Here is a 23,052-nt window from a genome sequence, read left to right as displayed (position 1 = left end):
CTTTTCTGTCTTTGAATGGAGAAGCTGGGTTCCCTGGAACCTCCACGCCCGTCCCCGGGTGCAGGGCTTGTTGCTGGGCCTGTTGCTGGGGTGTCTATTGCCAAGAGAGCAGGGGTTGAGGGAGACGAGGCGGCAGCAGCGGTCAGCTCCAAACTGTTTTGGTGTGCATGCGTTACACGTTGGCTACCATTGGTCTATAGAGAAGAACTTTACCAAGTCTTATGGCTCACGGGCCCACTGGTGAGTAGGGGAAAGTTGAAGTGTTGGTGGGGGGATTGGTTTTTCACAAAGTGCCATGATACATCTGGTAACTCCTTTGTTACAAAGTTAGTGTGTGTTAATGTGCACAGAGTACAATCTAACAGTTAACAGTTCTGAAATATACATGTAGTTTGCAAAAGGTAAATTAAAATGGTGCCTATCCTGTATGTTAGTGCAAACCTGTCTGTGCTTGGTGATTTCACAACACTGCTCTCTAACTTGAAAACTACTTTGCTGAGTACAGATACGCTGTGTGAACCCATTTTATCAATGATTTGCTGCATCAGTTTCATCTAATCAATGATGGGCTGTTTGGAAAATAGTCAGATCATTTTATTTGTTTCAACAGCTGCTGTCTCGGATTCTGGACTTCCTCCTGCCGTTTGTTAGCAGCATATTCTGTGGTCACATCGGCAATGCAGAACTGGCTGGATACGCTCTGGCCTCAGCGGTACATTCTTTACTCCATTGTAGACTAATTGATTTTACCTGCTGCAACAGTAGTAAAACTACTACCACTACTCTTGTACTACTTCTACTGCTGCTACTGCTCCTACTTCTATTACTGACAGTAAATTTCTCTATTACTCACAATTAGAGTATCATCAGTATTTTTGTGTGCATGCTGGTTTGGATATCTATAATTTCTGTGATGGTTTTTGGCCTTTATGTGTGGTATCTGTATAACATAGTCCAGGTCTTCAGCGACGAGTGACTGATGGTGGTTGGCTGATGCTCATTTTGTTTACCTTTAAACACCGAAAGGACTGAACAATATTATTATATTCCAAAAAGGTGCAGAAAGGTGTGGGTGGAGATCTTTTTCTCCAATATTCACACTTTTTCACAAAGTTTCACTTTTTTACAGACAGATATTGAGGAGGAGATTGAGGTTTCTTTTGCAAGACCTGAGAGCAGCAAAAAAACAAAAACCTTATTTAGTCACACATGACTGATGCACATAGACATCAGCTCCAGTTTGGTCTGAAAAAATCTCTCTCTCCCCAAACACTTGTTTACACTTGGCTGTCTGCCATTTGGCGCTGGGCAAATAGTATAACGTTGGCTTGAGAGAACATTGTGTGTTGGAAATGGGTACCCACAGTTCACAGGAGGGGAATAGTGAGAACACTTGGCACTGAACTATATGAATCTGCAGTCAATGAGCTGAAATTGGCTAAAATTTGCAACCTGCTGCAGACTGCAGAGTTGATTCTCAGTGGTACTGGATGTATCAACCTTTTCAAAATTGTATTCCATGTTAATATCAAGAACGTGACAGTTATTCTGACAACATAGGTGTACGCCAGGGGCGATGCTAGACATAAAGCTCTACTGGGGCGCAGGCCCCCTCATCCCTCATGTACATTTTTGATTGAAGTGTATGAAATGTGCTAGTATGTACCTCACCAGCTTCCCTCATTAATATTGGCTCTGTCAGGTCAGGGCTTTGAGTGGAGCATGAGCAATATGTCACCACCTAAGAAGAATTTGTCATGGCCCTCCTATTTGACTTGTGAGCCATGTAAACAATTTGCAATTGCTGCACAGTCACACCTGACACTGCATTGCTCTGACAACTACCTCTCCAGTCTGTCTCTGTAATACGCCTGAATGGAAACCTCTTCTAGAAAAATCCTCATAAAGTCTGTTAAGACTGCTGCTGGCGGTACATCTCTGGCTATGCTTGTACTGGCTGTATTTCACCTGGGTCTGTGCTGGTACTGATTTGGATAAACTGCTTGTACTGGCTTATGATCCAGCATCTACTTTACTGACAAATTTAAGCATAGCCACTGTAAATAATATATATCAATTCTTGCTAGATAATATTATCAGCTGCATCAGGCCCATTAAAACTGGCTCCCCCTGTTTCCTTTAACATGTTTAAAGCTAAAATACTATTTATACTAGGGCTGGTGACACGTCCAAAAATGACGCCAAGGGGTTCTGACAATTTTACTGGGGCACAGCACATGGATACAGGGATACGTGCCCCAGTAAAAAGGGTCTAGCGATGCCTATGGTCTATGCTGTAGTTCTGATTGAGCAGACCTGGAAAATCCAATCCAATCTGGACATCCAACAAGTTAAACCTGATCAGCAGAAACGAGCATCAACTAAAGGGCACCTTGAGGACAATTTTCCTTATACAGTCTTTGAAATCTGCAGTCACATGGCTGCACCACTTACTGTAACCTCTTAGCTTTCCTGCATGCTTTGTGCGGGGTTCCAGCATCTTATCACCAGTTTCCTTTGGAGAATATCCAGTGTACAGCCCTCTGTCTTTTTTGAAGAAACTACAGCAATATCCTGAATGTTCTGGTGCAGGATGTAATGTACTGAGTTAGGACACAGTGACACTGCAGTGCAAGGACATAGAATTAGGTAGAGATGGTAGGTATTAACTTTAACCCAAACCAAGATGTTTTCCTAAACCTAACCAAGTAGTTTTGTTTGCATAAGCCTAACCAAAGTGCGACAGTTTCACAATGTTGACCACATGTTTAATGTCATGTGAATTACGTCACCTGACTTACGTAATATAATTAAGGTCCGGTCGTCTGTCGCTGGACTGGTCAGGAAACACTCTTTTATGTCGTTTAACACTAATAATTCTCCGGGGGAGACCCCCCATTTAATAATTGTCCCCTCCAATTTTGAAACAAAACCTACACCCTTGCCGGAGTGAATGCGCCCAGTCCATTCACTGCAGCCAAGTTTGTGGTGAGTCATCAAAATACCAAATAGAGCAAGAGCCAAGAAGTAAACCTGTGAGCACTCTACATAAATGACATTAATTCTTCCAATAACGGTACTTTGTTTTAGACACTGCAGGCTTTGCTGCTTCCTCCTTCTGAAGCATTTTCTCCATGCACATTTTTTAATGTTTGCTGTTGCTGTTACTCTACCCCATAAACAGTACCTGTTGCTTAACCATGGGCTTTTCCACTCTTGCTGCACCTGGCCTACAGCATTCATATGTGTGAACATACTGTGCCTGCTGGACTGCTTTTCTTGGAATCAGATCTATGAAATAGTTTCCAGGAACTATCAAACTTCATTTACATTTGTTGCTGAAACAGCTGATGTGTACGAGATCACACTAATGTACATATTACATTATGGGCATAACCAAGAAAAGGACAATGAGTAAAAGACATATAACATTTTATAATTAACGTCTAACTTGCAGTTTTTCTTCTCTAATATTCTTGTATTTGATTCTCCACCTCTCAGACCATTAACGTGACCACAGCTTCAACCGGCTATGGCCTTGCTGTGGCTTGTAACACACTCGTTTCTCAGGTGAGCAAACCACATTATTTGTGCATTGTTGTTTTTATGTGTTATCTATGGAAAGGTACATATTTTTCCTATGTCATCAGAGTCACTTCCCTTTTTTCTCATATGTGTTTTATAGACATTCGGCAGTAAGAACATGAAACGTGTAGGAATGATTCTCCAAAGGAGTTCATTGATCCTGCTGCTGTTTTGTCTGCCCTGTTGGGGTCTTCTCATCAACTCTCACAACTTACTGCTCATCCTGTACCAAGAGGTTGAGGTGGCAAGGTAAATTCATAGTTTATGAAATCAATTAATACCTTAAACAGTGTGTGTGTGTGTGTGTGTGTGTGTGTGTGTGTGTGTGTGTGTGTATGTGTGTGTTCTACACATTTGTGTCGGTGCGAACAAAATGCTGATGCAATGATGAACAGTTGTTTAAGGAAAAAAATAGTGCTGTGTTTGTAATTCTTATTACCAGTAGTAACACTTTAGCCCCCAATGTACAGCATAATTACTTTGGAGTTACGGTTAACTAATACACAATTTGTGATCTTACAAAAACATATACTGTAGTTATCTTATAACTACTGGGTACCTATACTATAATTAATTGGCTACTTACCGATGCCACTGTTTCCTTTTTCAGTTCCGGTTTTGTTTTCAGTGCCAATATTTAATGTCACTGTTAACTAACAGTGCTTTAGATTACAACCCACATAGTATTGGGCTCTAATCTAAAGCACAGTTAGTTCTCCCTTGTTGCATTTAGTTACAGGGTAACGTAAAGCACTTTTGGTGCTAACGCTATCACATGTTGACATGACATGACATGAGTGGCAGGGCTGGGACTTGAACCCAAGTCTCCCACATAAAGGAGCAGAGATCTATTCTTTAGCCTTCAAGTCAGATGGAGATTTTGATCATGTTCCCAACCAAATTAACTCCTGGATCAGTAGGAATAGTTACCCAGCAGTTAGTTCTTTATAAGATCCTGAATTGTAACCAACTTTTTTCATAACTTCACATTTTGCCCCCCAGTACCTTCATATATGTATTGGTACTTAGCTTATTGTACTGGTAAATCGTTGGGACAAAAGATACAACTGTGGAGTAATTATACTGTATGTTGCAGCCTGTAATCTAAATGATTACATATTTTCATAAACCTACAAAATGCTTTTAAGTGTAGTTTCCCTACACTTAAACATATTTTAAGTGAATATTATATATGCAGCTTTAGACGCCTGGATATGTGATTCTACCTACATGTAGAATATTACAGTTAGATGCCTGTCATTTTATTTTGAGGAACTAAAGCAACAAAAGACTTAAGATTTAATGTGAACAGACACACAGTCTTGATTATATTGACTTGCAAAAAGAGGGGCATATTTGAGCAGAAAGTGAATTATTGTGTTCGTGTTTGCTCTACTAAATTGCTAAATTAATAAATGTAATGTAATGTAAATTAATATTACTCTGTTTTCTTCCCCTGCAGAATTGCCCAGCTCTACGTGATGGCATTTCTTCCAGCTGTGCCAGTAAGTGCACTGAACTTAAACACTCCCCAGAGTCTGAAAAAATATAATGTGGTCTCCTGGGGTACAAAAATGTTTTCTGCCTAAATCACTACATGTTGTATTTTGCAATATTTTGCACTTACGTGAATTACAGGATTAACACATTAGGACGCACTATGAAAGCATCCATTGCACAACTCTGATGACTAACTGAGTCTTTTAGCTTATCAAAAGATTGGATGTGTGCTCCACTGTTGGTCAGTTAAATACTGAAAGATCGTACTCTCTGGCCTTGTCTTCAAGCCCTGCAGCGTGTTTATTTGCACACATTATACTAGTGTATAATCTGACCACTAATCCCTGTAATCTGATGAAATTTTGCTTGAGCCTTGAATGACCCAAATTTAGTAATAACTTTTTTCATGATGCTTCAAAGATGTGAAGTAGAAAAAATATTTAGAACAAAAAATAAATGCAGAAATATTTAATAATAGCAGATAAGTGGTGAAAATTCAATGTTTATTTCCCCCTGCGTTGATGAATTTACTTTAATACATTTTTCCAACATTGCTAACAATTTCATTGTCTAGAAAAAATCCTGTTCCATCTAATTCTCTCCATGACTTTTCTTGTACACAAAGTTAAAGTAATTAAAGTGGTCATATTATGATTTTTGTCTTTTTAACTTTTGTTTTTCCCTTTATTGTGTTATATCTTTTTTGTGTATGCAATAGTTGAAAAAGTGAAAAAGCCCTTAATCCACCCTAAAGAGAGTTCCCATCTCCCACAGAAAACTATGCTCCTGAACTGCCTGAAAACAGCTTGATTGTAGTCCAGCTTTTACTTCCATCACGTATCATAATGCTCACCTAGCGGCTACTGTGGCACGCCCATGAAAACACTGATGGAGAAACACACTGAGCTGCAGCACACACAGTGACAATATGTCATGAATGTAATGTATTACATTTTGGAAGTAACTTGCCCAACACTGTTAACTAGGTACTGCGCATGTGCAACTCCGGACAAAGATCTAATAGAAATTAGATGCTTCACTTGAAGCTAAACTGAGCGTTAAAACACAGGGTGAAAAGAGGTGCTGCAGCAAGATGCAGTATGACAAAAATGTGGTGTTTTTTGAAAAAATTTATTATTTTGGTACAACCCCTAAATAAATGATGAACCTTAAAATGAGCATAATATGACCACTTTAAGGAAACACATGACTAGCTGCATCTTTTCAGCAATGTGCATAAAAACAGATTAAGTGTTGTATCAAGAAAATAATGAATACCTACACTCCGGACATTTACCATTCTTATAATCAAACTAAACTGTAGAAATGACACATTGATTCAAAAGCACGACAAGTAATCCATCTTTTTCCATCATCTTGTGCTTTCTCCAGTTACCTCCTTATTTTGACTGAGATAATCCAGTTAATGTGTTTAGTTAGTTAGTTGTAGTAATTGGAATATTCCCCATTAATATGTCTTTATCAAATTAATAGAATGCATGTTCACACAAAATATCCACATTTTGGAAATGCATCAATGGCATAGTCAACACACAGTAGTATTGACAGAAAAACTACTTAATATTTCTCCACACATCAAAGTTGTTTGGTATCTGGAAGGTCTACCAGTTTTAATCCACTTTTCCTCTCCTTGCTACAGGCCATGTTCCTTCACCAGCTGCAAGTTGCCTACCTGCAAAACCAGGTAAGTTTATAAAAGGGAACATATTTGTTTCTCCTGCACAAAATTTCAGTGAGTGCCCCGCGTTAAAGTATAGACTGCAATGTGTTTGTTTCCACAAAACAAATTCAGGGAATGGTGACACCTCATCTACTGATCATTTTGATAAATTGTATTTATTTACATGATGACATTGTCAGCAGTTTTGTCAGTTGTAAGTAAAATGTATTGAAAAAATGTATCGAAGTGATCAAGACATGAGGTAATTCTTTTGCTTTTTTCTAGCCATAAATTGAAACTAATGTGATTCCCACACATTGCCTTCTAATGACTTTGATTGTCATTTGACTAATTTGTTTTTTTGTGATATATCTCAAAAACTATTAAATGGATTGCCATGAAATTTGGTTCAGACAATCCTGTCCCCCTTCAGGATGAATATAATAATTGTGGTGGTGATCACTTAACCTTCACTCTAGTGCCATCAGGGCAACATTTCAACTTATCACTACTTTAGATCATGACCAAATACTTCCAAACTAATGACATTCCCATCAGCATCAGCTGTGTTTTATGGTAAACAAATGTTAGCTTGCTTACACGATAAACTAAAATAGCGAATATGGTAAATATCCTGCTTGCTAAATATGCCCATTTTAGCATTGTCATTGCGAGGATGTTAACATGCTAATAATAGCATAAAACACTGCTGTGACTAACGACCTATCCAAGCTGCTAGCATGGCTGTTTTTACTGCAATTTATTTGATTATCTAGAACCTGTATAAAGAAAATTCATGCATATTAGCTCTACCAATTGGATACCTGATTGTGTCTTTTTTGTCTGTCAGGGGATTATTCTGCCTCAGATGTACACAGCAGCGGCAGCAAACATTTTCAACTTGGGGGCGAACTACGTCTTAATCTTCAGCCTCCAGCTGGGTGTCATGTACGTGTGTCACACTGTTTCTCCGCACCTTTTCATTTTTGATAGACTTTGTGTTGCTTGATGTGGTATCAGGCTTCAAGTACCATGACCACTAAAATATACCAGTTAAGCCACTGTAGTTGATCACTTCACTGCTGTCCAAATATGAGAGGGATATTGGCTGATGCATAACCAGGAGTTTGGAAAGAAGAGAACAGGAGATCCAGAAACACATTATGCATTTTAATTTAAGGAGAATGATTTGTTTTTTGTTAAAAGAGAGTCAGACGGACACTGATGTTTGTTATTTTTGTACTTTATTTAGAGAGGGGGGCAGTGTAGGGCAGAAAAAGAAGAGAGAGCTCTGGCAGGAGTTGATCCTAGTCCAGCTGGACAAACATTTGATTCAACAGGCAGTCGACTTATCCAATCACGTCTCTGTGGTGGGGTCAGGTCTGTCCCTTCCCTCCCATATTTACATATTGAATTTTTAAGGATTATTCTCAGACCCTCAGTCATCCAGTACTGCACAAACGACAATGTTACTTTAACTGTCTGGATCCTGAGCTCCTTCCAGTTAATGTAGGCTGGCACTAGACATCCCTCCAATATAAAAACATCATGTGTGTTTGCAGTGGATCAGCAATTGCTAACAGCCTCTCTCAGATCGCCATCTGCCTGCTGTTGTTTGGCTACATCAGATGGAAGAAGCTCCATAAGCAGACATGGGGAGGTGAGTTCTACAAACAAATATGAATATAAGTAAGTGACCAAATCAGCTTTTCTCTAAATGGTTGCTCTCTACGGGCTACACAGAGAATAACCCTTAACTAACCCTTCTGTGTGAAACTTTCTGCAGGCTGGTCCACTGACTGTCTTCAGGAGTGGGGCTCCTATATGAAGCTGGCTATTCCCAGTGTTTTCATGACCTACTTTGAGTGGTGGATCTGGGACATTGGCGGTTTCCTTGCTGGTCAGTGTTGTTTGCCCCAGCACCCCACACACAAATCTTGTTCAAACACACACTTGCTTTTGTTGGTATTGAAGTGAAGCCAGAAAGGGTTTAACCATCAAAAGATGTATCACCAACATCTTGTAAGCTTTTACTTCAAAGACCATCAGAGTAATTGTAAAGTTATTCCAATCACATAAAACATTATTATTATATTATTATATTATATTGATAATTGAAATATCAGAATCAGAATCAGCTTTGACTTGAATCTGACTCTGGATTGTACATTGCTCACACAGACTTCAGTGTAGACATCACAAATATACACACTATGAAAAAAAAACAATATTGACATTGACAAATAGTGCAGTGAGCAGAGTGCAAAGGATGCAGGAGTATGTACATGTATGAGGTGGATGTGTTATACAGTTACATAAACATGCATACATGTACACATGTACACAGTGTGATGAAGCATAGTGCAAAGGATTCTGGAATAAATAAGTATTTTGTGCAGGAGTGATGACTTGAGGTAGGTGGATTTGGTATACAGTATCTACAATATGACAAAATAACAGTATGAACAGCACTGAAATAGAGAATGGTGAATAAATAAATAATAAGTGTTAGCCAGTAAACAGGTGCTGATTAGAGACAGAGTTACTGGGTTATTGCACAGGAATTGTTCCTGACACTGTGAGTCAAAAATCAGCTGTTCATCAGAGTGATGGCTTGTGGGAAGAAACTGCTTCTGTGTCTGTTAGTTTTGGCGTACAGTGCTCTGTAGCACCTACCAGAGGGGAGAAGCTAGAACACGTGGTGTCCGGGGTGAGATGGATCTGCAGTGATGTTTCCTGCCTGTTTCCTGACTCTGGAAATGTATAAGTCCTGAATGGAGGGCAGGTTGGCACCGATGATCTTTTCTGCAGTCCTGACTGTCTGTTGTAGTCTGTCCTTGTCCTTTTTGGTGGCAGATCCAAATCAGACAGTGATGGACGTGCAGAGGACAGACTGGATGATGGCTGTGTAAAAGCAGATCAGCAGGTCCTTAGGCAGGTTGAGCTTCCTGAGCTGGCGCAGGAAGTACATCCTCTGCTGGACCTTCTTGATGATGGTGTCTGTGTTGAGCATCCACTTCAGGTCCTGGGAAATAGTGGATCCTAGAAACCTGAAGGATTCCACAGCAGACACAGGGCTGTTGAGTATGGTGATGGGGGGCAGAGTGGGGGGGGCTCCTCCTGAAGTCCACCATCATCTCCACAGCTTTGAGCGTGTAAGCCAGGTTGTTCTGACCTCACTAGAGAGCCAGCTGATCAACCTCCCGTCTGTAGGCCAACTCATCACCGTCCTGGATGAGGCCGATGACCACTGTGTTGTCAGTATACTTCAGGAGTTTGACCGATGGGTCTCTTGAGGTGCAGTCGTTAGTGTAGAGGGAGAAGAGCAGTGGGGAGAGAACATACCCCTGGGGGGCGCCAGTGCTAATAGTCTGGGTGCTGGATGTGATGTTCCCCAGTCTCACCTGCTGACCAGGAAGTCCACTGACAGGTGGAGGCGGGCAGAGTGAGCAGGGTGAGTTTGGTGCTGAGGATGTCCAGGATGATGGTGTTAAACGCCGAGCAGAAGTCCACAAACAGGATCCTTGCATATGTCCCTGGAGAGTCGAGGTGTTGCAGGATATGAAACATACTTAACTCCTGATAGCATTTGTTCAGTATTACCAGTGCCAAGTCAAATAACTTTTTATATAACACAGCAAAAAGGCGTATAGAGTTGTTTTCAACCAGCTAAAGAGCTGATCCTAGTCTCTAATTTTGAAAAGTAACTGCGACAACTTAAATTCACCTTATTTATTGCTTTATTTTGGATATGGACGCTTTCCACCAGCAGTATGCGATTACTTGAAAATTAGGAGAATTATCTAAATGTGCCATATGTGTGCCATGTAACATTTGACCTGTCAGAATAATAAACCAGCATGCTGCACACTCAGCTGTGTGTATTTAATGACTGTTGGGTCAAACATTTGTACAAAGTGTCTTGGTGTAGCTTTTAGGCATGTTGGGAAAGTCCTTGTAAATGTCTTAATGAGACCTTTATCTTATCAGGTGTACTTGGCGAGGTGGATCTTGCCGCTCAGCATGTGTTGGTGGAAATAGGAGCCATAATATATGGTATGGATTCAGTGTGTTCACTTATACATTTAAGTGCATATTATTTAACAATAATTAAGAATGTTGGGAAATAAGCTTATTCAGATCCCTACCACCCTTATGTCTGTATGTTAAGCAAGGACCTAGATTTATTATGCGATTAGCTTAGCTTAGCTTTAAGACTGGAAGCAGAGAAAAACAGGTAGCTTAGCTATCTTTGAAATATATTGGGAAAAATATGACTACCTACACCTCTAGAGCTCACAAATTACACATTGTATCTAATTTGTTTTATTTAGAAATTGAATGGTTTGTAGTTTTGCGGGGAGTTACATGCTGTAACTGTATTTTGGCGAAGCATGAGTTGTGTTTCACACACTGACATGAAAGTAGAATCAGCCTTTTCATCAAACTTTCAGAGGGAAAGTGAATAAGCATATTTCCCCAAATGACCAAATATTTCTTTATGTCAGCTGTGTAACTGACACCAAAAAGAAAATTGAGGTCCTTGCAGTTCCCTCTAGGTATCCATGGTGCTGCCTGTGTGCGTGTTGGGAATGCTCTGGGGGCCGGGAATACTACTGGGGCCATAGTCACCTGCAAAGTGGTCCTGGTTTTAACAGGTATGAAGACACATACGCAGATGAAGTACTTGTAAACGCAAACATACACAATTAATGTAATCTAAAACTTGCCCACTGAGAATTCTTGATTCTGATTGGTTCAGCTACATGAAGGTTTAGCTAAAGAGCTTGAAGTTTATTTTAATTGTGTAAGCACACACACACACACACTAGAGATCCACAATAATAAATACCTGTAGGAAACATACAACTTTAATTTCATGTGTTTGATATTTGCTTGAATCTGGAGGAAAATCATGCATTACAAGCGCAGAACGTACAACTTGTCAGGTGTTATCCTCTATGTAATGTCTTCGCTATAGGAGTACTTGCTGTGTTCCAGGGTTTTGTCATCGCTGGCAGTAAGTCCGTCGTTGGCTACATATTTACCTCTGATGAGTGAGTTTCAGACCAACACACAATCATTCACCATTTAAAGGCAACTCTGGTTTTGATGATCTTCTACTGTCCGCAGAAATATTGTGACGATTGTCTCAGAGAACCTCACAGTCTACGCATTTGTACAAGTCTTTGACACACTTCTGGTATGCAGTTCTGGTTTTACATTGAGTACATTGTACACATATCAGTACACATAGCTGTTTGCTTGTTTAGTTGAATCAATGTCTTTTTGTGGTTTTAATTTGTGTGTGTGTTTTCAGTGTGTCTGCTCAGGGATTCTTGTAGGATCTGGGATGCAGAAAATTGCTGCCGTGTCCAACCTGGTGTCTTACTACTGCATCGGCATGCCAGTAGGAATAGCTCTGATGTTTGCTGCCAAGCTCAGAGTAAAAGGTAATGCTTTCATTCCATTCTATCTCTGTATGTTTCTGCAAACAAGATATAAATGAAAATGAAATAAATAGAGACATTCCAGGTCTGAAATGTTCAAAACCCCAGCTGTTTGAAATAAAGACAATTCTTTGGTTTTTAATGACAGGGATTTTAATTTTATTCTGAAATGTTTTAATTATGACATATTTTTGTCTATAATCACCTATATGCTATTAAAAATCCCAATATTTAATGTATAATATATAAATATTTAACAATAAACATAAACATGAGTCATAATATTGTTTAGCTGAAAAGACCTATATAGTCATTTTTCTGTTGAGGGCAGGCTCGAAGAATGCGCATTCTCATCTCACATAAAATGTAGTACTTTGATTTCATGCAAACAAGAGCACTAAATCCAGCTTCACACAATTAAGTGTTTGCAGGCAACCATATATTTTAAATGCCAGTGTCATTTTTGGGTAGCTAGATGATCCACAGTAGTGATGTGCGGATCGATCCTAAAGTATCGATATTTCTGATACCAACGTTTCCTGCTCTAGGATCGATACTCATATAAAAGGATCAATATCTAAACTCAGTAATTTGGAGTGAGTGTGTGTTTTACCATAAGTATCTTACTGCCACCAGGATGGTCTAATTATAGGCTACTCGGCTGATAGGAACTACGTTTCCTTCCGCCTGTCAAAGTCATGCTTGCGCAATGGTTCTGTGATGGAGCTTCTTTGAAGTGAGCCGCTGCATCCCTTTACATTTCCATTGAATACAGACTCTGGCTGACTGTAAAAACAGTCACGTCTGGCTGTATTTTAGCTGTGAAGGTAATAATGATGCTGTGTATGATGTGTGTGCAAAGACAGTGAAATACTTTGGCAACACTGCAAACTTCGCTAAACATCTGAGATTAAGTCAAAATAATATGATGATATGAAGCGGCAGTTCTGAGTAGGATATTTTCATTATAATTAAACAATATGACAGTAGTTTGATGTCTTGTCATTATGCAGCTATTATTTTGAATTGGTAAAGCTACAGCCTACTCGTTATTTCTCTCATAAATACAGAAACGGGAGGGGGGAGGTCACATTAAACTAGAAATAAAATATGTAAAAAGTATTGGTATTGGTAATACCAGCTTGGGTATAATTGGATTGGATAGGAATTAAGTGGTATCGCACATCACTAATCCACAGGGATTGCATCAAAGCTGATAGGTCAATCACCCAGTCAAACTTTTTGCTAACTTGCTAGCTTACAAGTTCATCATATGGTTATGACGCATACCATGTTATTGTGACCTCTGGTTCAACTTCGGCTGGGAATATTTGCAAGTCATCCCCCCCATTTCCCGTGTTAATTTGGTAGCTTACCACTTCCTTTGCGGATAATCAAACTATTCATTTTTAAGGGGTCTTTATGTTCTTATTTAGATGAAAGTATTAAAAATTAACATAATTTAAAAGAGCACTCAAACAATTTAGAATTGGACTGTTAAACTAATGTTGGACAGTTTTTCAAAATCAATGCAGCAGTATAAAACATGTACATAGTGTCTGTGAAGTCACCTATTGGTTTCTGAAGAGACATTGTAAAGCTCAATGTGGGTGGCACCCAGCAGCTCTGCCAGCCACCATCTTGGCAGTGCCTGACTATGGCTAATCCAAAAATAGGCAAAGAGGTGGAGCTAAGGCTATTGGTTGCTGAACCACCAAACGGCTATCCAGCTGACAGCGCATCCACCTGTCTTTAATTAGGCATAATTTTATGCCTTAAAGGTTCAGTTTGTAATATCTCTGAGGATTTATTGACAGAAATGCAATATAATATCCATAACTATGTTTTCAGTGGCGTATAAACCTTACATAATGAACCACTATGTTTTTATTACCTTAGAATGAGCTATTTCTATCTACATAACCGCGGGTCCCCCTGCCATGGAGGTCGCCGTATTGTGTCGTCATGTTTCTACAGTAGCCCACAACAGACAAACAGTACAACAGAGCGCGTTTTGGCATCACAGCGTTCTTCTTCAACTTGTATAATTCAGGCAGTGTAGACGCCCGTCTACATTAAATGCGTACGTAGAAGAAGAAGAGAAAATCATAATAATAATAAATACTCTGAGTAGTTGTTTGGTTTATTAGAAGTAAGAAGAGAAGTAACATTTGGACAAATGAACAAGCAAATGTGTTAGCACAAGCTGACAGCGTGTGGATCCTCATATGATGAAGCCAGACGGAGTCAGCACAGATGTAAACAGATGGCAGGAAGATGGAAGGCTCTGATGGGGGACAGGTGTTTTCAAACTAGAGCTGAAGTTGTCTGTTTTCTGCTCGACAGGTAATTAAGTTAGTTGGACCTTATGCAAATGAAAACTGCTGTTTGATAGCTTTAACTCAAAGCTGGTCATAATCACCAAGATAAGTGATGTTTTTGCCCTGTCAGTGATATACAAGTTAATTTCATGTAGCCTAGTTGTTCTCCAGCCTGTGGTTTGGCTTTGCTGGTACGTTAGCGAGACAATCAACTGATCAGTAGGCCTATATGGTTAGTTATCTTAGAGCATAGAACGGATCAGCCAGCTAAACTTTTACTGCCCTGGTAAATATGTAGTTGGATTATCCAAAGAAGGTTAAAGTCAAGGGCAACTGGACTTGGTTGAAGATACTAGAAGACGTTTTGTCCCTCATCCAAAGGACTTCTTCAGTTCTGACTGACTGGTAGGGAAACTAAGCTATTTAACCTCAGTGGGGTCGTTTGCCAGGATCGTTGATACCGCTGGTTCATTAGTGTTCCTGGCTGTAGTAACAACAGTCGTTATGGTCGTTAGGACTACCCGAGGCAAAGACTGAACGACCATCGTTGGCATCTTCACCTGAGGCCAATAGGTTACGTTTGTTGAGTTTCCTGAGAAGTACCGCATTGTAAGTGGGGGATAAGTGGTGGCGTAGACCCCCTCCTCTGTTCAAGGACGGCTTCTCAACCCGAGTGTAGATGGCTTCCTTGACACCTCTTTCAAACCATCCATCTTCTCTAAAATGTGCACCTGGTGCACCTGGTGGTCCTCAAACGAGTGTCCTCTGTCCTTTAGATGTAAGTAGACTAAGTAGAGTCTTGACCTGAGGAGTTGGCCCTTCTGTGTTGAGCCATGCGTTTGTGTAGTGGTTGTTTAGTCTCCCCAATATACAGGTCTGTGCATTTCTCACTGTATTGGACCGCATACACTAGATTGCTTTTCTTGTGCTTGGGGGTGTGGTCTTTGGGGTGTACCAACATCTGTCTTAAGGCTTGTGCAGACTACACGATTATCAGCGTCGGCCTTGTGACAGGAGTCTTGAAGTCATTGTGGCGTTCACACTATGTGACTGATTGGTGACAGGTGGTCACACACTACACGAGCTGACAGCGACTCTGTCACCCGACGCTGGTCTCCAAACCATGTTTTGTCAAGAAAACACAAATGTGAAATGGAAATGGAAAATGACACGAACCTACACATGAAAAAGCTGTTGTTTGCTATAATAAAGATAACAATTATAAAGACAAAAATTCTGTTTGAAATAATGGATTAGCACACTCAGGTAGCAGGGATTGTTTGTGCTACAAAAAAAAAAAATTAGCTGCCTGCTCTCATTGACTGGATGTGGATGTCGAGTCGGCTGACTCCGCCAGAAATTTGGCATGCTAGATATTTGGCAGACGATGTGTCAGAAATGTGTCAGGGAGCCGTTTTGATGCATCATTGAGTAGTTCACACATAACGACTAGCTACCGCTGATCAACCCCTTATTTACCCCTGATCACAGCCTGACGGTCGCTGAGCTCGTCAAGCAGCAAATCGGGCTAAAAATCGTGTAATGTGAACTAGGCTTAAAGTGTGTTCTTGGGTTTAAAAAACACAGGGATGTTGTGTTTGTTGAAAATCCTCCAGCGGTATCAACGATCCTGGCAAATGACCCCACTGAGATTAAATAGCTTAGTTTCCCTACCAGTCAGTCAGAACTGAAGAAGTCCTTTGGATGAGGGAAGAAACGTCTTCTAGTATCTTCAACCAAGTCCAGTTGCCCTTGACTTTAACTTTCTTTGAATAACTATGACCTGGATGACTGAGAATCTTCACAGACGTAGTTGGATTAGTTTCATGTAGTTACTCTCAATCTTCAGAGCTCTGTTTTGGCTTTGTCGGTAACATTCATGAGACAATCAGCTGATCACTAATTGGCAATAAAACGGTAGCTTCCAGCATAGAAGCTCAGATCAGCCAGCTAAACCTTTACTGCTGTGGTAGAAAGAAATATGTAGTTGGATTGTAATGTCATGTAGTGTGTTGGGCAGTAACTCAGTTACTCAGAAGTAATGCGGTACTGTAATAATATTATTTTTTACACTAACTAGTAGTGTAACTAATTACTTTTCCAAGACAGCCATATTATTACAGTTACTAATCCAAGTAACGCTGCATTACTGTGTTACTGAATGCACCATCCTTGACGTGAATGCGCTGCAGGTCAGATAATCATATGTGGTTCAAGTCAGCTGTTAGCAAAGAGAGAATGGAGAACGAGAGAGAGGCGTTCTTTCCACAGCTGTAAGTAGCTACTGCCATTATTGTGTCACAGTCTAAGATGCAAAGAACATTGTCATCTGTTGTAAAATTTGTGCAACCAGCAAAAAGCTTTCAACCACAGACAATTGTACATCTAATTTATAGAAGCATTTGCTGAAGCAGCACAGCAACGGAAATTATAGAAAGAAACTCTGGCAGCTACTGTCACTGATGCTTGCGAGAATGGTGTTAAGTAAAGTTCTATCTTTTGTAAAAATACTAAATACTGCTCTAAATAGGACTACATGTGCAGAAAAACAGTAGTTCAAAAGTCACAATTTATTTGCTTTATTTTTTATTTCAGCCAGTGGCGTTAGAAACAATGTTTTCTAAAAAACAACTTCTTTGTTTGGGGTGGGAGGTAATATAGTAATATAGTAACGTAACAAGTAACATAACTAGTTACTTTTATCACCCAGTAATAAGTAAAGTAATATTATTACTTTTTTAAAGGATTAATAACTAACTAGTAATATATTACAATTTATGAGTAACTTGCCCAACACTGGTTATTCTACAGCGCTCTGTTATGGCTTTGCAACGTGGACAGAAATGTGCCTTACCTTGATGAATCAAACAGCTGATGAATATTATTGGCAATAAAATGGTAACAACATGGAAGCTCAAAGCAGCAGCTAAATTTCGGTTGAATACTGCCCTGGTGGAAAACGTGTATTTATTTTTACTGCTAATAGTGATACATAACAAGACCAAGTGACCAATAATGAATACTAACTGAATTTGTATTAAAAAAAAGTTTGTATTAAAAAAAAGTTGTTTTTTTTGCTTCGACACTGTGCACACAAATGTGTAATTTAAATGCTCACAAGCTAAATGCCCATTAAAAACATTGCTCCGTTTTACCACAAGCTGAAATTATGGCTATCAATACTACTTTGTGTTTCTGTTGTATTTCAAAAAATTCAAAATATTGGTAAGATTTGCAGATTGCTTATCTAATTAAGCAGAGCCAGAGGAGCTTTGATCCTCACCTGCCCATGTTCATGTATTATGTGGTTTAGCCAACCCTCCCAAGATGTAACAAAAAAAAGTATGAGAACAGTACAGTAAAATAATATATTACAGGAGTATGAGACATCATGTAGCACTTCATTTCTTGATGTGGCTGTTGTTTAATGAACAAATAATAATATTCACAATAAAATATGATTTTACTGAATAATTAAGTAAATATAATTTCGTAATATATCTATCTAAAGAAACCTATTTCTTGACTGGCAACTCTCTTCTATCTCATAGACAACATCTTTTGTCCTGTCTCAGGCACCGTAGCTATACTACCCGCTTGGATAGGGAAGGGGGGGTGCATTTCGCAAACCCTCACCATCTAAAATTTACACACTGAACCTTTAATTCCCATACGTGACCTCTCTTGTTATGTTTTTTGACTACTACCGCTGACTGATACAATTTTACAACAGCAGCAGTGCTAATCACAACACTTGACAATGGTCAGCTGTCATGATCCAATCACAGCCCTCATTAGGCCTATAAGTTAAGTAACGTTAAATGCAGCTACTGTGGAAATTGACAAAATAGCGGCTTTGAAGAAGATGCACTTGGTAAGAATGAAAGCTGAGATGATCACAATGAATTTAGGACCAAAACTGTGCAGGATATCCTGAATGATCTATCCCCGACTGAAGGTGAGACTGTGTTTTACTCTGTTGCCACCGACGCCTCAAACAAACGAAACAGAAAAATGTTTCCAGTGTGCGTGAGATATTTTTCTGTGTCTGATGGAGTGCAGTGCAAGCTACTTGACTTTTATGAAGATAGTGAGGAAACTTGTAAATGGTATTCATCAAGTTCTGATGAACTGCCTGAAAAAGCATGAACTGGAAATAAAACACATCACAAGCTATGTTCTTTTTGGTTTGTCATATATAGGCTAGATGAAGGTGATAACCTTTTGTAACCTACAGTGCAAGAACCACAATTGTTTTGACAAATGGTAAATGTGCTAGTGGTTCAAAACAGCTAGTGGTTAAATTAAATGACCGTGTGAAAGTTACCTGCTGTAAATAAACTATTATGAAACCTACCAAATATTTAATCAAGAGATTAGCAATCATTATGACAAATTGCTTAAAACAATACACTGTATATTCACACAAAACCATACCTGCACTGCTGCAGTAGTCACTTTAAGTCCCTTATTTTGTAGTGACAAAGTTGGCAACACTAGTTATGCTAGTAGCGGCTAATGTACCCTTAAGCTGCTAGCCTTAGTCAGGGATGAGGAGCAGGCTACAAAGGTCTGGTAAACTCAGTTCTTTCTAACTTCACACCCACAGATTATTTTTTAATTTTAAAACTCGTAGTCAGCCCCAGCTGATGCTGACTCAAGTGATATCACTTGAGCCAATCACGTTTCGCTCCCTCTGGAGCCACTGAAGGCTTTATACAAATTTTTCCACATATGCAGTAGTATTCCCCAAAATCTGTTAACAGGTTTGATGTGTGAATTCTTAACACTAATTTAAAAAAATCTATTTATATTTTTAGCAACTTTTGCACATCAGCCGACCACATGTGGGGTTCAACTGTAAAGTTAAAGTAAACAGGCAGGTATCCCAAAGGTAAAACTACACTTTAGGTTCACTTCTGATGGATGGTAGGACCCTGACTTTGTGGTAATAGTGACCACAAACAGCAGTTGTCAGTGATGAGGGAGTTCCTACAACTTGATCCTAATTTTTTTATTTCTTATATTATCCAATGAGCAGCCCCTTTGACATCAGCAAAAGTTGGAAATGAGGTAGTGTGTGTATATTAAAATCCAGGTCCATTAGTTAAACCCACTCAGTCCTGCTGCACCATCCATTTCTTAATCTCCTCCCCTGCAGCCTGCCATTTACCCCTGCCAGAGTGGATCTTTGCTGTCCACTCAAAGTGTGCATGCATTTATAAATGTGCACGCATGCTGTCTCTCTCTCTCACACACTCACACACACACACACACACACACACACACACACACACACACACACACACACACACACACACACACACACACACACACAATGTGCATCAAAGCTCTGACCTTGTGTAGTGTGTATCTTCTTGCTTGTATTTCCCTTGATGACTTTGTAACTTTGGTGTATAAGGGTGTATTCTGTCCTCACGATTGCATTTCTGAGTAAGGCTTGTTAACCAATTTTTACAATGGTATCTATGTATTGAATCCACTGTGAATTTTTTTTAACACATTTTTATTTGTTTCACTTTTGTTAGGCTGGTGGCTGGGTCTCTTGATATGTATTTTCTTTGAGACGGGTTTCTTCCTTGTTCTAATCTTCAAACTCAACTGGAAGAAAGTCACACACAAAGTAGGATGCTCTTATCTTTCTTTAAAACAATACATGGTATTTACACCTTTCCAAAAAGGATTGAGGACAAAAAATCTCCTAAAAAAATCTCCTATTGGGGACATTTTTATGTTGTAATGTAGCTTTATCATGATGCAGTCTTATCAGTAAATTCTTGTATCCCTGCAGCATTTTCCCCTCACCAATTGAATTTTGGCAGCATTTAAAATTTTTGTATTAACAACATTCTTATTAATAACAAAGTCTATTTTGGTTTTTCTTTGAGTAGCATTGGTCTTAGTTATGTCTCTCAACTCATTTGCAAAACTTGAAAAATTAATGTTTGAGCTGAACATTGCATATGCACACTCACATACACCACAAATTAACACACTTTAATAGAATTATTTTACAAAGAAAAATGGAGGTTATGTTTAATATATTTGGATTTGGATTAGATTATATGAATCTCATCCAGATTTTTTCTACATTAATAAAAATATTAATTAAATAATTAATATAAATCTGTTGTTTTTACATGTCTTATGAGCCTCACTCTAATGTGTTTTCAGGCTCAACTGCGAGCTGGAAAGAAAGTAGTGGTTATACCGAAGCGTCCACTTGGTACAGTGCTGAGTGAAGCGATGGTGCCTGACATCTCTGACTGCCCTTCAGTAAGTGCACACAGTGTGTGGTGTGTATTAAGCTGGATGTTCTTGCTTCTTTGATAGTGTAAGTTTTATCATACTTGAGCTTCTCACGTATTGATTAACAACAGCATCTTTGTACCCTGAAGGTCCAGTTGGATGGTGAAGAAGCCCCTAAAGCAGATGGCTACAGTCCAGTCAACACCCAGGATCAGGAGCAGAAAGTGGGTCGTGAGGCAGGGGGCAACAACACAAATGCAGGAGTAACTGAGAGGGATGTTGAGCAGAGCAAAAATACCAAACCTGAAGCACTACTTCCTGTCACTCAGCTGATTTTGCGTCGGGGGCTCATCGCATTGGTTTCAGTTCTCATTTTGGCCATAGGTGTAATTTTTCACATTGCTTTTCCTGCACCAGAGCCCTCTGCTCAGAGTAAGGCCAATTTCACCTTGAACTGGGCTAATGACTCCACTCCTACACCACTGGCTCCACTGGACCTGACCCCAAACCTCTGAGCTGATCTTTGACCTCTGAATGTGGATATCTAGTGGCTGAACACGGTTCTCACAAATTGACAATTTAGATCAACTTTAGAGAAAAGTGTTGAATTCCTGCCTTAAGTTTCATAGTCTACTAACAGACATGTGTTGTTATTTTGAAAAACTACAGCCCACCATGGGCTACTGGCTCTGTCTCATGTAGAGAGAAAGATGTCTCAGTGTTGCACTACTGAAAGCTGCATGTAATATCAAATGAGACTGGCATGATGAACAAAAGTCTTGTTAGAAACATCATGTTTTAACCTGCTCAGCCTGAGATGCTCAACTGGGACTACAAGACACATTATAAATCCCTCACTAAGCGACCACGTGGGCATCAAGGAACAGGTGTTCTTCTACTGATAGCTTTAGATTTTTACACCTATTTTTGTCTTGGTTTACATATTGCTATGTGACTTATATTTTCTTTCTTACTGACCTTAATCATTTTCTTGTTTTTTAACTAGGTGTCAGATTCACTGTAAATATCAGATGTAAAATTGAGATGTATACATGTAATATGTAATATGTAGTACAGTATATGTAACTATACAGGCAAGCTATGCATTACTGCAATGTCTTCCTGTATCACTCTGTCCTGGTATTCTCCAAGATAGGTTATTAATAAATAATAAGCTAGTTATTTTTACTGCATATGTGTGGATAATAATATAATGACATGTGATAGCACCCTAATCAATAAAATTACCTTTAAAGTCTATAACAATGAAACTAACCACAAGCTGCATGGTCGCTCCAAAACCCAAATTATATTATAGTAGCCCAAACCTTTTTTTTTAGATTCTTCTTGTAAACATGCACTTAAAGGGAAGTAATCCAAACTATTTTGCCATGGATTCAAAAATTAAATCACCAATTATAATATTATATCAGCAGCAGTTGTCACAACATCCAACAGCTGTCTTACCAAAGGGCAGAAAATGCTACTCTTGCTCCTGCTAGCATGTAGATGCAAACTGCTAAAGTAGCTACTTTCACATGAGGTAGTCCCCTTAAAAAAGATACACATTGTGTTTATACAATTGGACTAAGAGATAAAGAACCAAACTAAATATTTAATTTTCATCATATTCCTTCAAAGTAACTAAACAGAGTTTTAACTGGTTATGAAACAGTCTAATACCGACTACATATGACCTATATAAGCAAACAATCAGTGAGAAGAAAGTTTTGCAGTGAGTATTAAGTTAGCCAGGTAAAAGGAGGTGGAAGGAGATTTTTTCTTTAGAGAATTGTATTTTTGACAAAGTACTATTGCTGAGCAAACAAATGTCAGTTGTAGCTGACATGTAACCTAGGAGTATAAACGGTACTAAAACAAAATTTACCTTGTTTCATTATCGTCGTGTTACAATTAATAATCTTACATAGCCAAATAGATACCTTACCTCATTGCTATGCATCCGCCAAACAACTGTAAAAGAGGGAAATAGTTTTAAAATAGGTTGCGTCTTTCTTTCACTCGCTTCCAAAATAAATGCAGGTTCTAAGAGTTTGTACTATTTTGCAGTGATTAGGACTTTTTTAGACGTTAAGTTTAGACACCCTGAGAAATGGCACTTGGATTTGTTAATGAAGTTGTAGCGCAATCAGTTGGTAAAGGTAGGCTACTCATGATGTGGTTGCTTTAGTTAATGTGTATGAACTGAAACGACTATAATTAATAAATGTGTTGGAAACTAGCT

The 23,052-nt window shown here is 39.1% G+C and overlaps 1 protein-coding gene across 1 annotated transcript; it reads left to right on the top strand.

Moving 5' to 3' along the window:
- LOC119894778 (multidrug and toxin extrusion protein 1-like) lies at window positions 1–23,050 on the top strand. Its single transcript, XM_038707447.1, has 17 exons — window positions 1–240; window positions 611–712; window positions 3,502–3,570; window positions 3,686–3,834; window positions 5,048–5,090; window positions 6,746–6,790; window positions 7,617–7,714; window positions 8,329–8,426; window positions 8,553–8,666; window positions 10,757–10,833; window positions 11,316–11,424; window positions 11,748–11,823; window positions 11,900–11,969; window positions 12,087–12,219; window positions 20,087–20,181; window positions 20,733–20,834; window positions 20,957–23,050. The coding sequence occupies exons 1-17, from the start codon at window positions 16–18 to the stop codon at window positions 21,320–21,322; spliced, it is 1,971 nt and encodes a 656-aa protein (XP_038563375.1). The 5' UTR covers window positions 1–15; the 3' UTR covers window positions 21,323–23,050.
- Window positions 23,051–23,052: the final 2 nt, after the last annotated feature.

This window comes from Micropterus salmoides, unplaced genomic scaffold (assembly GCF_014851395.1).
Source record: "Micropterus salmoides isolate LMB-PRFRI ecotype aquatic unplaced genomic scaffold, ASM1485139v1 Ms_hic_scaffold_9, whole genome shotgun sequence".
In the NCBI taxonomy this organism is placed as follows: Eukaryota; Metazoa; Chordata; class Actinopteri; order Centrarchiformes; family Centrarchidae; genus Micropterus; species Micropterus salmoides.
Note: the sequence above shows the minus strand (reverse complement) of the source record. Positions and strands in the feature narration are given on the sequence as shown.

What these genes read in the sequence shown, in the direction of transcription:
- LOC119894778 (XM_038707447.1), top strand. Translation starts at nt 16, where the DNA reads ATGGAGAAGCTGGGTTCCCTGGAACCTCCACGCCCGTCCCCGGGTGCA. An exon ending in GTAACACACTCGTTTCTCAG is followed by an intron (nt 3,571 to 3,685) that starts GTGAGCAAACCA and finishes TGTGTTTTATAG; the next exon opens with ACATTCGGCAGTAAGAACAT. An exon ending in GGAAGAAAGTCACACACAAA is followed by an intron (nt 20,182 to 20,732) that starts GTAGGATGCTCT and finishes ATGTGTTTTCAG; the next exon opens with GCTCAACTGCGAGCTGGAAA.